The sequence below is a fragment of the Talpa europaea genome (genome assembly GCF_964194135.1).
Source record: "Talpa europaea genome assembly, chromosome: 9".
Lineage (NCBI taxonomy): Eukaryota > Metazoa > Chordata > Mammalia > Eulipotyphla > Talpidae > Talpa > Talpa europaea.
Window position 1 is genome coordinate 50,625,453 of NC_140076.1, and position 14,305 is coordinate 50,639,757.

The following is a 14,305-nucleotide window of genomic DNA, read 5'->3' on the forward strand; positions in this document are numbered from 1 at the left end:
TAATTTTCTCTTCTTTTGCCTCTTTTAAAGTAACTGTGTATGTCACACTCACTGACAATTGAGCATCACTTAAGTATTCTAATATCCTAAGCTCAATTTATTTTTTTAATTTCCCCTCACATTTTTCATCACCTGCCCTGCCATACTGTAGCTTAACATATCCTAATGAGTTCACAGTGCTTGCTGGGGCATGGATGAAGTTCCTAATTAAAATGAAGTCACTATTATGAATATATTTCTAATAGTAAATTCTGTTCTTAATCATTAAAAGATGGTAGTTCTGTACCCAAAGGTTACTTTCTTTCTTGTAGTATAATGAACTCTTTCCTTAGACTTCACCTTTTATCTAGAAAAGTATGCAGTTTTGTGATCCAATTAAACTTCTCCCTCATGACCTCATCCCTTCAAAAAGATATCTGACATGACCACAGTGGGAACTTTATTAAAAATGGAATATTTAGCCAAAAAAGTAACACACTGTTGTCCAAAATACTCAAATAGATATATTTTTAAATTAATTCATTGGTTGAAATTTAGGAAAAACTCAGAAAGTTAGAAAGAAAGTATTTTTTATGGATCATCTAGTTTCCCATTTTGAAACTTCAGGTTTCAAATGGTTGGTTGTAACTCCTTGTTTATTTCTTTGGGGCTGATGCTGATTCCCCCAACCCCCCACCCCCACAAAATTGAAAGAAAAATGATCAGTAGTTATGTTCCAAGATATATTCTCAAAAACTATACAGAAATGTATTTGTCCTATATCTCTCAGCTCAAATCTGCACTCTAACAATATGAGGTATGGTGATTCATCCATACAATAAATAACTCATACAATAATCATTTAGTGTGGCAGACAGAGCAAAACCAGCTAAAGACAAAAAATTGGAACAACACTAATTCATATCATAGAGTAAGCAAAAACTGCTATAGTAATTATTTTCATTAAAGCAGGGATATGGATGTTTTCACTTTTTATTGTTCTGCTATGTACTTGAGAAGGGGAATAGGGAAGGAGGAAGGAGTGTTTGAAGCAGTACTGGATGGGAATGGAAATAAGAGGGTGGATAAAATTGGAGATAAAGAAATGAGAGAACGAGAGGGAGAAGCTGCACCATGAAGTTTTTATAATATATTCTTATTATTATTCTTAGCTTGTTTTATTTTGACAAATAAGAGAAGGGGCAACCTTGGGACAATGTACATTTTTTTTTTCTTTTTTTTTTTTTGGTTTCAGGTCTTTTGTTGTTGCTCTTTGTTTTTTGTGTAGTTTCTAATTAGCATAATGCACTAACTAAATACACCAAAGTATACAAATACTACTTTCACTCTATATTAATTTTATAAATAACATTTCCCCTCTCAATATCCTATTGGCACTTTTATACCCTGATAGAGAATATTACTCTTCTTACACAAGGTCAACTGCAATGGTTCTTCAGCTACTCATTTTACAATAGTTAAATTTTATAATTGCTTATAATTTAGAAAAAGTCCATTTTGGGGAAGATATTTCAGTTAAGGAGTAAGTACAGTGGACTGCAGTTGGTTTAGAGGAACTTTTCAGGCAGAAAATTAGCAGGAAGTTACATTTCAGAAAATTAAAACTGCTTTCATTTTTTTTTTCATTTTTTTTTTATTCTTTTCCTCTAAATATTGAGATTGTTTGCCCATGAAACAGAACATTCTTTTGACTATTCTTGTTCACTTATTAGACACACTCAATTTCAAAGTGAGAAATTATTATTGGCCAAAGTGTATCTACTCAATGCCAAAATAGATTTAAAATGAGAAAAATAAGTTGTCTCGATTATGTTGAAAGGCATGGCATTGAGTTCTCCGAATTCTCTCCATCGTGATTGACATTTCAAATACCAGACTAAACAGATAAATATTAGACTTGATAACAGCTCTAAAATTTGTAATGACTTAAAACATCAAAACAAAGTAATTTAATTGGAAATCTTTAAATGCCCCATATGGAAACCCATCACATAAATGGTTTTCAAAGTTCACAAAGGGATATATGTGCTACTGGGTTTTGAATGGAAAGATATAAAGAAATAGTCTTCCACTTTCATATTCAGGGACAGTTCTAAAACATAGAATATGACAAAACTGTGGACTGGCATAGGGAAAATAAAATTTTTTTCAAAGGTAGTTCTGATCCACACATTTCCCCCCCTCTCCCAAATTGAGAACTATGATGGTAAAGATCATACATACTGAAATCAAGCACATTTGGGTGCAATCCTAGCTCAATCATGTAAGTTGTATAAACTAGCTCTAGCCAGTTTAAATTGCTAAGTCTCATTTTCTTTAGGTATAAAATAGCAATTGCAATTCTTCCCTAAAAGGATTGTATCAATATAAACAATGATGATTACCATTTAACTAACATTTATGAGTTTTTCCATGTGCCAGGCAATGTGCTAAAGCATTTTAAATATATGCATTTAGGATTATATGAGCTAATGCACATTAAAATGCCTAGTAGCATGCCAGTCATATGGTAGGCACTAAATTGTTTGTTTTCTTTTCAAGTGCCATACAAATAGGTGTCACAAATAAATACAAATATATATAAAGCCAAATTAGACAAAGAAGCTGCCATTAGTAAACTTATATATCAGTGGTCAGACCTGCTAGTGAGTAAAGACAGCACTATGTAGTGCTATTATATAGACAAACGTAAAGATCAGAGACAGTACAGGGGAGTAAATAATCAGATAATGGCACTCCAATGTACCATTTCTGTCTTTCCTTTTACCTTCTCTTTTTCCTCATCACTTCCTATCTGCCATCCATTACCTCAACATACATCCAAAGAGATGAGTACATGCAACTTTACAATGGAAGATGAAGGACCATTCCCTCTCCATTTTCCTTCTTTGACTATCAAGTTCTCATTCCAAAGCTGCTAGAAATTGGCAAAAGCAAGATAAAGACTTACTACTTTTATTTTTTTTTAATGGGAAGGAACTTCTACTTTTAATCTATAGTAAAGTTAGTTTCATACTCTCACTATATATATTTATACACGCACTATATAAAATATACTGTAGAGTATATCGATATATATATAGCACATATACTATATACTATACTATATAAATACTATGCTATACTATGTTATAGCATATACTGTTCTATATTATAGTGAAAGGAGACCAGGAAGATTGTGCTGAAAGAAGTCCTCGTGCACTAAATTAAGGAAAATCTATTTTAATGAATGGGATTACATGAATGCCACACAGAAACTTGTCCACAAATGAAAACAACATCAACAAACTAAAACCTTAGACCAACTTTTATTTACATTTATATCAGGGATGCTTCACCTGTGACTATGCATCTTTTCAGGCAACATACAGTTTACTGCTACCTATATGTTTAGAAAAAGCCTGCTGTCAGACAGGATAACAAATTTGTTCACCACATAAGCACTCATTATATTATAGAAGACATAAAGATAAGAAAAAAGTTTCTGACATTTATTATACACCTAAAATTTCCTAGTTATGAAATGAAATGTGATCACATACAATAGTAAATTTAATTTTTCTGACTAACTTTAAAATTTTGCTGTGCAAGTCAATGACTAAGACAATTCATGTTCTTATCACTCCATTCGTTTCCTTCCTTGTCATCCATCATTTTATTCTAAAAAAAAGAAAATCTTCAGGACTTTGCCCTTAGCACAATCGACTGTCTCTCTTGGTGATGCTTCCTGCTTTGATGGAATCAGACAATGCATAATACCGTCCTATGCTTTTGTTTGTAAATTTGTTTGCTTTCTTGACTCTCTGTAGACCATATTAGTTGCCTATTTTCTATTCCCATGTTCTTCCTTCCTTCACTGTTGTAACCTCAGGCAAAAAGTTCTCAGAGCAAGTTAGATAACTTTCTGGAAGTATAGTTTCTAAACTTTAGCAGAAGTATCATTTTTAGCATGCAAAAGTATTACATGGGGATCTTGTTAAAAATTCAGGTTTCTAGAAGTCATCCCCAGAGATTCTGATTCATATGGTATGAGATGGAATCACAGAATTGTAAAGCGTAGTAAACACTGCAAGCTACTCTACTGTATGATGTCCTTAGCTCTTTGGAAAAATATAGTTCTAGTGTGTGGGTAATCCTCTCCTCCACTTAGTTATTATTACTTCTGGCTACTCGACCATTTCTATAGCTTCCTTAAAGTCTCTAGCACCAGATTACCAATCTTTCACTCCACAAAATATCCTACCATTATTCTCAGGGAATTCGACATTCATTTTGATGAGTCGTCTAATACTGTAGTCTAAAAATATGTCAAACACATCTCAATCACAATGTTTGAAATTTCTATTTCAGATTTTGGCATTATCTTGAATTATTCTAACATTTTACATTTTTACTTTTGAAAAAATCCTTTTGATATAAAAACACTTTATCCTAATTCTCTCAATTCTTAAGTTTTTTTCACTTTTAACTCATTTAATAAAGTTGAACTCCAGGGTAGAAATGTTATTTTTGGCATTTGGAGTATAAATTAAATTCTGCATTTTAAATTATCTAAATATTAAGAATACTTTCTGAAACGTAACTGTATTTATAAGAAACAATTCAACTATGTTCATTAAATTTTGTTTTAAAAATAATATAAACTCTATATTTTGCCCATAAAATGCAGTTTTAAATCAATCGACATCATCTTATTAGATTTTTTCAAACTTCTTTGACTATGATTAGACATAAAATTTTGGAGAAACATTGTTAAGAATCAGCATTTAATACCCAAATATATTCATGTAGTTAGCTTATAGTTCCTGATGACTCATTGAAAGCATGAATCTTATTCTACTTTTTTCTTCTATAACTTGGAATCACTGAGAGTTCTTATCTCTATTAGACGGCTATTCCATATTAAATTGTAAATTAGTAGAATGTTGTTTTTATTTGTCTGTGTTGCTTTTCAATGTAATTTTCATAACAGAGATATAGTGTTATTTAATTTGCAATTTCAATTCCTAACTTTTAACAAACTATTTGTCACTCACAATTGATGATATCTTCAGTCTTTCAAACTACCCTTATCAATCATAAATAGAAACCACCAATTATGCAATGCTTACAGTGTACTAGGCTCTGTATTCAGCATTTAATTGACATCATTTCGCAAATATCCTGTGAGGTTGTTATTATTAACCCTATTTTATATTTGCAAATGAAACTCAAAATTAAGTAATATATCCAAGGATATGTAGTTTGTAAATAGAAGCAATGAATTTAAAATTATGGTTGTATTACTGTAAAATCCTTACAATGACTCACATAATTTTCTTTTGCAATTTAGATAAAATGGTCCAGACGATGGTTTTTCTTGCTTCCTCTAGACTTTCCATGGTTTTCCACCATTTTTGCCTGTATCTTTACTTAACTATGTCTTTTATCTGGAATGCTTTTCAAATTTACTGAATAAATCAAAGCCCCAAGTCTTCGTTTTTTGTATTTGAAAATCATCTTGTTTTTCCTTCCACTTAGCACTTGTCATAGCTTGTCTTCTCTGAATGTTATTTATATATGTGTTCTCAACCAGACTGTGAACTCTTGAAGCAAGAAGCAGAGTACAGTAGGAAAGCCTTTCTCTATAGAGTCAGGCAGACATTGCTATGAATCACAGTTCTCGCACTGACTGATTTTATGATCTTGACAAGATATGTTTCTAGTCCTTAGTTTATTATTTACCAAATTAACACTATTACTTTGGGTAATGGTGAAGATGAAATAAGTTTTGCTTAATGTATTTGGAATATTGTGCCAGCTATAGTCCAATAATATAAGTTCTGAACTATAAGAACTTATAGTTCCTATAGTGAATAAGTTCTGAACACAGTAAGTTCTGAACTATACTCCCCCTGACAGAGATTCCCCATCTCACCACCAATACCACTCAGCAAATGTAAGTCACATTTATCACATGTAGTGGAAAAGTCCGGTATATCACCAAGCTGTAGAAATAGCTGTTTGTTGTTGATGTGGTATGAGAAAAACCTACATTTCAAATCCAGTGTTACAATTAATCCTTAAAAGGATATGTCTGTTCAAATTAGCCTTGCCATATTTCATAAATTATAAAATAATAATATATGAGGTTTTTGACTTTATAAACTTGAAGATAATCTCTTCAATTTAATCTCATTTCATTCAGCATATTTATTTGATGTTCAGTAAGAGCCTGATAACTTTTTATTAGTTTGACATTTATCTTTTCCAACAAAATAAATATGTACATATATCTATTATATATCTATTATACTAAAGTGCCAGTCACATCTCTACAAGTATGTTTTCATACTTCAGCATGTGATACTACTTGCAAGTTACCACAGGGAGTCTCATCATGAGTATCAATATTAAATTGATCATTTGGGGCCAAATAACACAAAAAAAATGAATTCTATCAAATCATAAATTGAACATTTCATAAGGCCCTTATTAACCCAGTGGCAAATTTCACATAATGTGTATTACAGAGGGATAAATTTGACAGTTATATCAACTTTGTAAGTTTACCATATCTGAATTCTTTTGAAAAATATAATGTCATTTGGTGATTGCTATACATTTGTTCCTCTTCAAATAGAGGTAATTCTTTGTCATGAGGTTCTGCATTACACAAAGACCATACATGATTGGCCTGCATGAACTTTTCCTCAGTGAGGCAACTAAAACTGATGTTCCAAAATGCATTCAATTACTCAATGCGAGATGCAATGAAAAATTCAATTTCTCCAGAAAGTTGCTTGTGTATATAAAAAGATCCTGTCCATATTTTGTACCTTCTTAGGTTAACACACTATGCTACATAATTTTTCCCCAGTTATCATGGACAAAACTCACTTAAAGCCTGCAGTCAATTTTATACATTGTTACATGATTGTTAAGGAGCAGAATGATTCACAGTTCCACTAAGGAGCAGCCTTTCAAAGTAAGAGACCAGATTGTTTATTAACATTGTCCTCACCCTAATAGCCCAAAGAGTACAATATTGCTAACATTTTACCACACTTAGGAGGAGAGATATTTTTGTTGCTGGTATGGTTTAAAAGTAGATCTAATTCTAGTGAAGATTTTTCAGATCAGCAACAACTTGCATTCAAAGTTTAGTGCTTAGGGTTTTTTCTTTTTAACTTTAACAATGGGAACATACAGCTCATTTTAAGTAGATGAGGTATTTGTATGATATGGCTGCATGAATGATCAAGAAGGAATCACCTTATATTCTAAGGCTTAAAACATAATTAGTTCCATATGAGGCTATGTGGGTTTTGTTTTAAAACATACAGAGATATCTCTAAAGGCAAGATATGCAATGAAGACAATTATACACTATAATAATAATTAACAACTTTACCTGAATATATGCCTTAGTTCTGTAAGCTCTTTTTCTTTGATCTGCAGGTCATCTTCCAATTTTTCTATTATAACAACGTAAGATTCACTGACTTTCTTCTTCCATTCATCTAGTAAAGAAAAACAAATGGAATTGATTCATAGCAGTGCTTTGTAAAATGAAGACCCAGATCAGAACATACAGTAGTTAAGACTATTTCTTTATTTTGAATTCTACAATACTTAATTTACTGGTTGTGAGTTTAAAATGTAGATGTTTATATTTAAAATGCAATCATATTGAATTGTAATTAAGAAACTGCTTGATATTAGATAATATATTTACATAGAAGACTATATTTGACTTATTTCATTTGATTTTATTGCATTTTAATTATAGCAATCTCTAGTTGCTAGACAAGAAATTTTAGGTTTTAAATACTGGAAACTTAAGACAAAATTATAAAATCCCTATATTCAACATATTCTAAAATATTTTCTGTAACATTATACTTACTAGCAACTAATATACTTTTATAGGAAATTCTGTTTTCTCTAACGATCTTTCAGAGAAAAAAAATTGAGTTTAGACAATCTTCACACCAATTTCATATACTACATTGTTATTCTGTGTAAAAATTAATAAATATTTCTGTAGAATGTTAATTATCTATAACTATTATTGAATCATGTTACATTTGAGGATATAATAATAATTACCAGTGCATGTTTGGGTTGGTCTAGATTTATAATTTCCCATTTGTTAGCAGTTTCTTCTTTTTCACAATGCAGTTCCTCACATTACAAGATTCCAAGTTCAAGTGCAGTGACAGTGCAGTTGAAAAATACTTTGATAGTCTGGCTAAAAATAAGCCTACTGCCAAATGGAATGTCATGCAACAATGACAAAGAACAAAATAGTATGTGCTTTCAAGGGTGAAATCAGAGAGAGAAATAATCAGTCTATTTAAAAGAGCTGTATTTAAAAAAAATAATGTTTCGATAGGATTATTTGCCTCCATCAATAGATTACCCACAACTTCATGGGCTATTTCTTTAATAGGCGAATCTAGAAAATGGTTCAAGAGCTATTAAAACTATCTACATCTTCTCTCAGGATCATTTCTCTTAAGTAAAATTAAGGGCAGTTGAGAAAAATAATTGGTGATAGACTTTTTCTCCATGTATCAATAATGGAACCCACGTCCTGAATGTAAGTTTTGTCTATGTGAGAGCTACAAAATAATATTTGTAAGAATTTTCAAAATAAACCATGACTAATTTATACTACTTGTTGATAATGCTAACCATAGCATCATAGATAAAAATAAAAACACTGAATTACACAAATAGCAATTCACAAAGTAACAATAAGGGCAAGATTATAAACAATAAGAATTGAAAGCTTGCTGTGTGTGCTAGGCATTAGACTAAGTGCTTTTTACACATTTTGTCATATACACCTCATACAGTCCTTCACAGTATATATTGTTTCTATGTTACAGATGAGAAAATCCAGATTGCTAACTGGTGGTGGTGTCTAGAGTCAATTCTGGGTCTATATGAATACAAGATCCAACCTAAATGTTATTATTGATACAGTTCTCAAAATTCCTCTCAGACAGACACCTTCCATTTACCTTATAAAGACATTTCTCTTGGTATAGGCATATTTCTATTAATACAAATGAACTCAGGGTATAAATGAATTCAGAATATAAAGGAGAATAAATGGAAAACCCAGAAAGTAAAGCTCCTGATTTTAATTATGTATTTCTTTCAAATAATGCAATTGTACTAAAAGATAAATTTCTTTTTTAAAATAAATTTTATTTTTATATTCCCCATATAATTGCAATCCCCTTATTTTGACCCCAATCCCTCCCCTCCCCACCCCTACCCCCCCATAGAGTGTCTCTTGTTCATAGTTGTTTGTTGATTTTGATATTTTCTTTCTTATAGTTATTCTTTTTCCTGGTCCCTTATTTAAGTTTTCTAGATTCCTGCTATGAGTGAGACCATCCGGTATTTTTCTTTTTCTTTCTGACTTATTTTGTTGAGCATGATCCCTTCCAGAGCCATCCATGTTGCTGCAAATTGCATGTGTTTATCTAAAAGATAAATTTCAATCTTAAAATTCACCTCCAGTAGCCATTGTTTTAAACAAACAGGTATGGATTTCATATTTAATGTGAAAAAAAATGCATTTCTTTTTGTAGGAAATGTTTCCATAAATTTAGGAGTCTCCCCTTTTTCTCAGTCGAGGTAATTTAAGTTTCAGAGGGAGAATATCCACATAAATCAGATGTAGTTGGAGAAGTGGGTATATGATTTCATGAACATATTCATGCACCCCCTTCCCCCCATCCCCTATATATTACTCTCCTCATTTCTCCTCATCAGTATATGCTACCATGGCTCTTCATATCTCTGGTATTTGATCTGTGCATTCTGCATTTCATTGTTTTAAGTCCAGACGTCTTCAGTACCAGCAGACCGCATGATCTTAGGTCAGAAAGCTTTTGCTTTCCACAAACAGCTTGATTTCAGGCACCTGGCTTCCTCTGCCTTTCCCTATCCTGTAGATCACACTGGGTAGTCATTAAATGCTTATAGCCTCTGCAACATGAGTTTGATCCCCGGCCTCCAGGGAGCAAACCACGTGGTAAAGCAGACCTCTCCTGCATCACCCGCTGCTCCCCTCCTCAGCCTATTTCAAAGGTGGATCCCCCTGTTCTGTTCCCCACTCTGTCTCTGGTGAGTCCTCTCACCCCCCACATCTCTGGCCTGTACCCTAGTTCTTGTATGCATAAATAAATAATTCTTAAAATAAAAAAACAACAGCAACAACAACACAAAATGCTTGCAACCTGTGCTCGGTTGTCCTAGCGACCCATCTCTTCCTTCAACAGTGTTGGGAAAGAACAGACCTGAGGACACACCTTCTATCATCCTCTTGTAGTAGAGTAACCCCGATACAAAACGGGGTGCCTGATTGTGGGTCCTCACCCGTGCGCTTAAAAGGACTTATCAATGCTCTACTGCAGGCACACCTGAAAGGTTAATAAAAGGTTTATTTACAAGGGAAGGGGAAATGAGGAAATGTACAGCTCAGGGAGAAAAGTGGGAGACAAAGTTTTATTTATTTATTTATTTATTTTTTAAATAATAAATTTTATTTTTATATTCCCCCATACAATTGCAAACGCCCCATTCTGACCCCAATCCCTCCCCTCCCGCCCCCCACCCCCCAAAAAGTGTCTCTGGTTCATAGTTTTTTGTTGATTTTGATTTTCACTTTCTTATATTCATTTTCCTGGTCCCTTATTTAAGTTTTCTAGATTCCTGCTATGAGTGAGACCATCTGGTATTTTTCTTTTTCTTTTTGGCTTATTTTGCTGAGCATGATCCCTTCCAGCGCCATCCATGTTGCTGCAAATTGCATGTGTTTATCTTTTTTGAATGCTGAGTAATATTCCATGGTATATATGTACCACATCTTCTTGATCCAGTCATCTATTTTTGGGCATTTGGGTTGTTTCCAAAGCTTAGCTATTGTAAACAGTGCTGCTATAAACATAGGGCTGCAGGTGTTCTTTGGAATTGATGTTTCTGTGTCCTTTGGGTAAATACCTAGGAGTGGAATTGCTGGATCATATGGAAGCTCCATGTTTAGTAGGTCCAGAAATCTCCACACAGCTCTCCATAGTGGTTGGACCAGTTTGCATTCCCACCAGCAGTGCAGGAGAGTTCCTTTTTCTCCACACCCTCGCCAACATTTGTTGTTGCTAGTTTTTTTAATATGTGCCATTCTCACTGGTGTGAGATGGTATCTCATGGTAGTTTTGATTTGCGTTTCCCTGATGACAAGTGATGTTGAACATTTTTTCATATGTCTGTTGGCCATTTGCATTTCCTCTTCAGAGAAGTTTCTTTTTAGCTCTTCTGCCCATTTTTTGACTGGATTGTTTTCTTTCTTGTTGTTGAGTCTCATCAGCTCTTTGCAGATTTTTGTGATCAGTCCTTTATCATTAGTGTTGGGTGCAAAAATGTTCTCCCAGTTGGTGGGCTTTCTCTTTGTTTTTGTTATTGTCTCTTTTGCTGTGCAGAAGCTCTTTAATTTGATGTAGTCCCAGCTGTTTATCTTTGCCTTCACTATCACTGCTTTGGGTGATGTGTCTGTAAAGATGTCTTTGATGTGCAAATCCCGTAGTGTTTCGCCTATATTTCCTTCTATGTATTTTATGGTTTCAGGTCTTATGTCTAGTTCTTTAATCCATTTTGAGTTGATTTTTGTGTATGGTGTGAGGTAGTGGTCAAGCTTCATTCTTTTGCATGTAGCGACCCAGTTTTCCCAGCACCATTTATTGAACAAACTTTCTTTGCTCCAATGCATAGTCTTTGCTCCTTTGTCAAAGATTAGTTGACCATAAATCTGTGGGTTTATTTCTGGATTTTCTATTCGATTCCATTGGTCTGTATGTATGTTCTTGTTCCAATACCATGCGGTTTTGATGATTATGGCTTTGTAGTATAGTTTGAAGTCTGGGAGTGTGATGCCTCCATTTCCTTCTTTTTTTTTCAGTAGAGCTTTGGCTATTCGGGGTTTTTGGTGATTCCATATGAATTTTATCAATAATTGTTCTATTTCTTTGAAGAATGACATTGAAATTTTGATTGGAATAGCATTGAATCTGTATATTGCTTTTGGTAGGATGGCCATTTTAATAATGTTTATTCTTCCAATCCATGAGCAGGGGATGTTTTTCCATTTCTTTGTGTCTTCTTCTATTTCTTTTAACAGCGTTTTATAGTTTTCTTTGTATAGGTCCTTTACCTCTTTTGTTAGATTTATTCCCAAATATTTGATTTTTTTTGTTTCGATAATAAAAGGGATGGTTTTTTTGATTTCTTCTTCTTCAGATTTATTGTTTGTGTATAGGAAGGCTACTGACTTTTGTGTGTTGATTTTGTATCCTGCCACTTTACTGAATTGATTGATGAGTTGAATTAGTTTTTCTGTGGAGATTTTGGGGTTCTCTATGTATATTATCATATCATCTGCAAATAGTGATAGTTTGACTTCTTCTTTTCTTATTTGGATTCCTTGGATGTCTTTCTCTTGTCTCATTGCTCTGGCTAGGACTTCCAGTATTATATTGAAAAGCAGTGGTGAGAGTGGACCACCTTGTCTTGTTCCAGATCTTAATGGAATTGCTTTCAGCTTTTCACCATTGAGAATGATACTGGCTGTTGGCTTGTCATAGATGGCCTTTATTATGTTGAGGTATGTTCCTTGTATCCCAAGAATTTCAAGGGCTTTTATCATGAATGGGTGTTGCACTTTGTCGAAAGCTTTCTCAGCATCTATTGATATTATCATATGGTTTTTATATTTCTTTTTGCTGATGTGTTGGATAACGTTGATTGATTTTCGGATGTTAAACCATCCTTGTGTCCCTGGAATGAATCCTACTTGGTCGTGGTGAATTATCTTATGGATACATTGTTGGATTCTGATAGCTAAAATTTTACTGAGGATTTTTGCATCAGTGTTCATTAGGGAGATTGGCCTGTAGTTTTCCTTTTTTGTGTTGTCCTTATTCGGTTTTGGTATTAGTGTAATATTGGCTTCATAGAACGTGTTTGGTATTGTCCCTTCCTTCTCAATTTTTTGGAAGAGTTTGTGAAGGATAGGCACTAATTCGGGGAGACAAAGTTTTAAATGAGTCCTACCCGATCAGCCGATCAGGAATCCCAAAATGGCGCTCTCAGGGTTGGCTGCCAGCCAGGAGCGGTGAAGCCAGGAGGCGAGCAATCGCGAGCCAGAGAGCCCAAGGCCCATGTGTTTGGTTTTTTTATATCCAACCTGGCTGCCCAACTCCACCCTCAGGTCCCAGCCACCCTCCCTTGGTGGTGATGGGATTTGTCTTTTCCAGAGTCTTGATGGCTTTAGTCTGGAGTGTGGGTGGGGTCCACAAAGCCTGTATGGGATTAACTCAGGACATCATTTCCCCCTAACAATGCCAGGAGGGGAGCAATAGTGAGCGAGACCCCCAAGGCCCACGTGTCTGGTTTTTATACCCAGCCTGGCTGCTTATCTCCACCCTCAGGACCCAGCCACCATCCCTTTGGTGGTGATGGGATTTGTCTTTCCCAATGTCCTGATGGCTTTGGTCTGGAGTGGGGGTGGAGTCCACAAAGCCTGTATGGGATTAGCTCAGGACATCCTTTCCCCCTAACACAACCACCAACTCAACATGCATCTGCAGGATTCCCACCTACCTCTCTCTGAGCTGCATTTCGACAGTGTCATTATGGCTCTGGCTGGTGTGGGCCACTTCTGCAAGTTAGTTGCAGAGCATCCCTCCAAACTGCAAAACCAGTGTGGCAGCCGTGCCTTCTTCCTGACGTCCAGAAGCCCACCCAAGATCGGTGGGATTAACTCATTCAGGCCATGGAAGCTCTGTCTTCCTGGAGAAGAACCTGAACCAGGCCCTTTGAATTTGCATGTCCTGGGTTCTTGCAGGCACCCTCAGCTCTCTGACTTCCTGGAGAGTCATTTCCATGATAAAGATGTGAAATACCTTAAAAAAAAAAATGGTGGGGACTGCTTGACTAACCCCTTTGGCCTGGCCCCTGGGGGCTGGGATGGGTGAGTATCTCAAACCAGCTCCAACCCTCCACAACCCAAAAGGCCTTTGAGGGGCTCAAAAGGCACAGCCCTGGTGTCAAAGACTTCTGCCTTAGCTTCTCCCTGGAGCTCTTCCAAGCCCTGGGCCAAATGCAAACAATAAAGCTTTTTGCAGGAGGGAAAAAAAAAAAAAAAAGACTTGCAACCTCCCAGGTTACACATTGGGAAGTATTGTATAAGCTCTCCTATTCAGATTTCTCTGAAATAATTCATGGTTCCCATACCTTGAGTCACACAGGA

General features: G+C 34.8%; 2 protein-coding genes across 2 annotated transcripts in view; one reads left to right on the forward strand and one right to left on the reverse strand.

Annotated features, from left to right (window-relative positions):
* Window positions 1-8,131, reverse strand: part of LOC311177689 (serine/threonine-protein kinase TNNI3K) — a gene marked incomplete at both ends in the record, with an annotated part of 250,766 nt that extends 242,635 nt beyond the window's left edge. Inside the window, 2 exons of the mRNA XM_084243926.1 lie at window positions 7,394-7,502; window positions 8,092-8,131. Of these exons, the coding sequence (XP_084100052.1) occupies window positions 7,394-7,502; window positions 8,092-8,131 (149 nt within the window). The remainder of the gene's footprint in view (window positions 1-7,393; window positions 7,503-8,091) is intronic.
* A 5,500-nt stretch (window positions 8,132-13,631) lies between these two features.
* Window positions 13,632-14,030, forward strand: LOC311176696 (ferritin light chain-like; the record flags this gene model as incomplete). The annotated part of the gene is made up of 1 exon (XM_084242346.1): window positions 13,632-14,030. One exon carries the CDS (start codon window positions 13,632-13,634, stop codon window positions 14,028-14,030), a length of 399 nt encoding a protein of 132 aa, XP_084098472.1.
* Window positions 14,031-14,305: the final 275 nt, after the last annotated feature.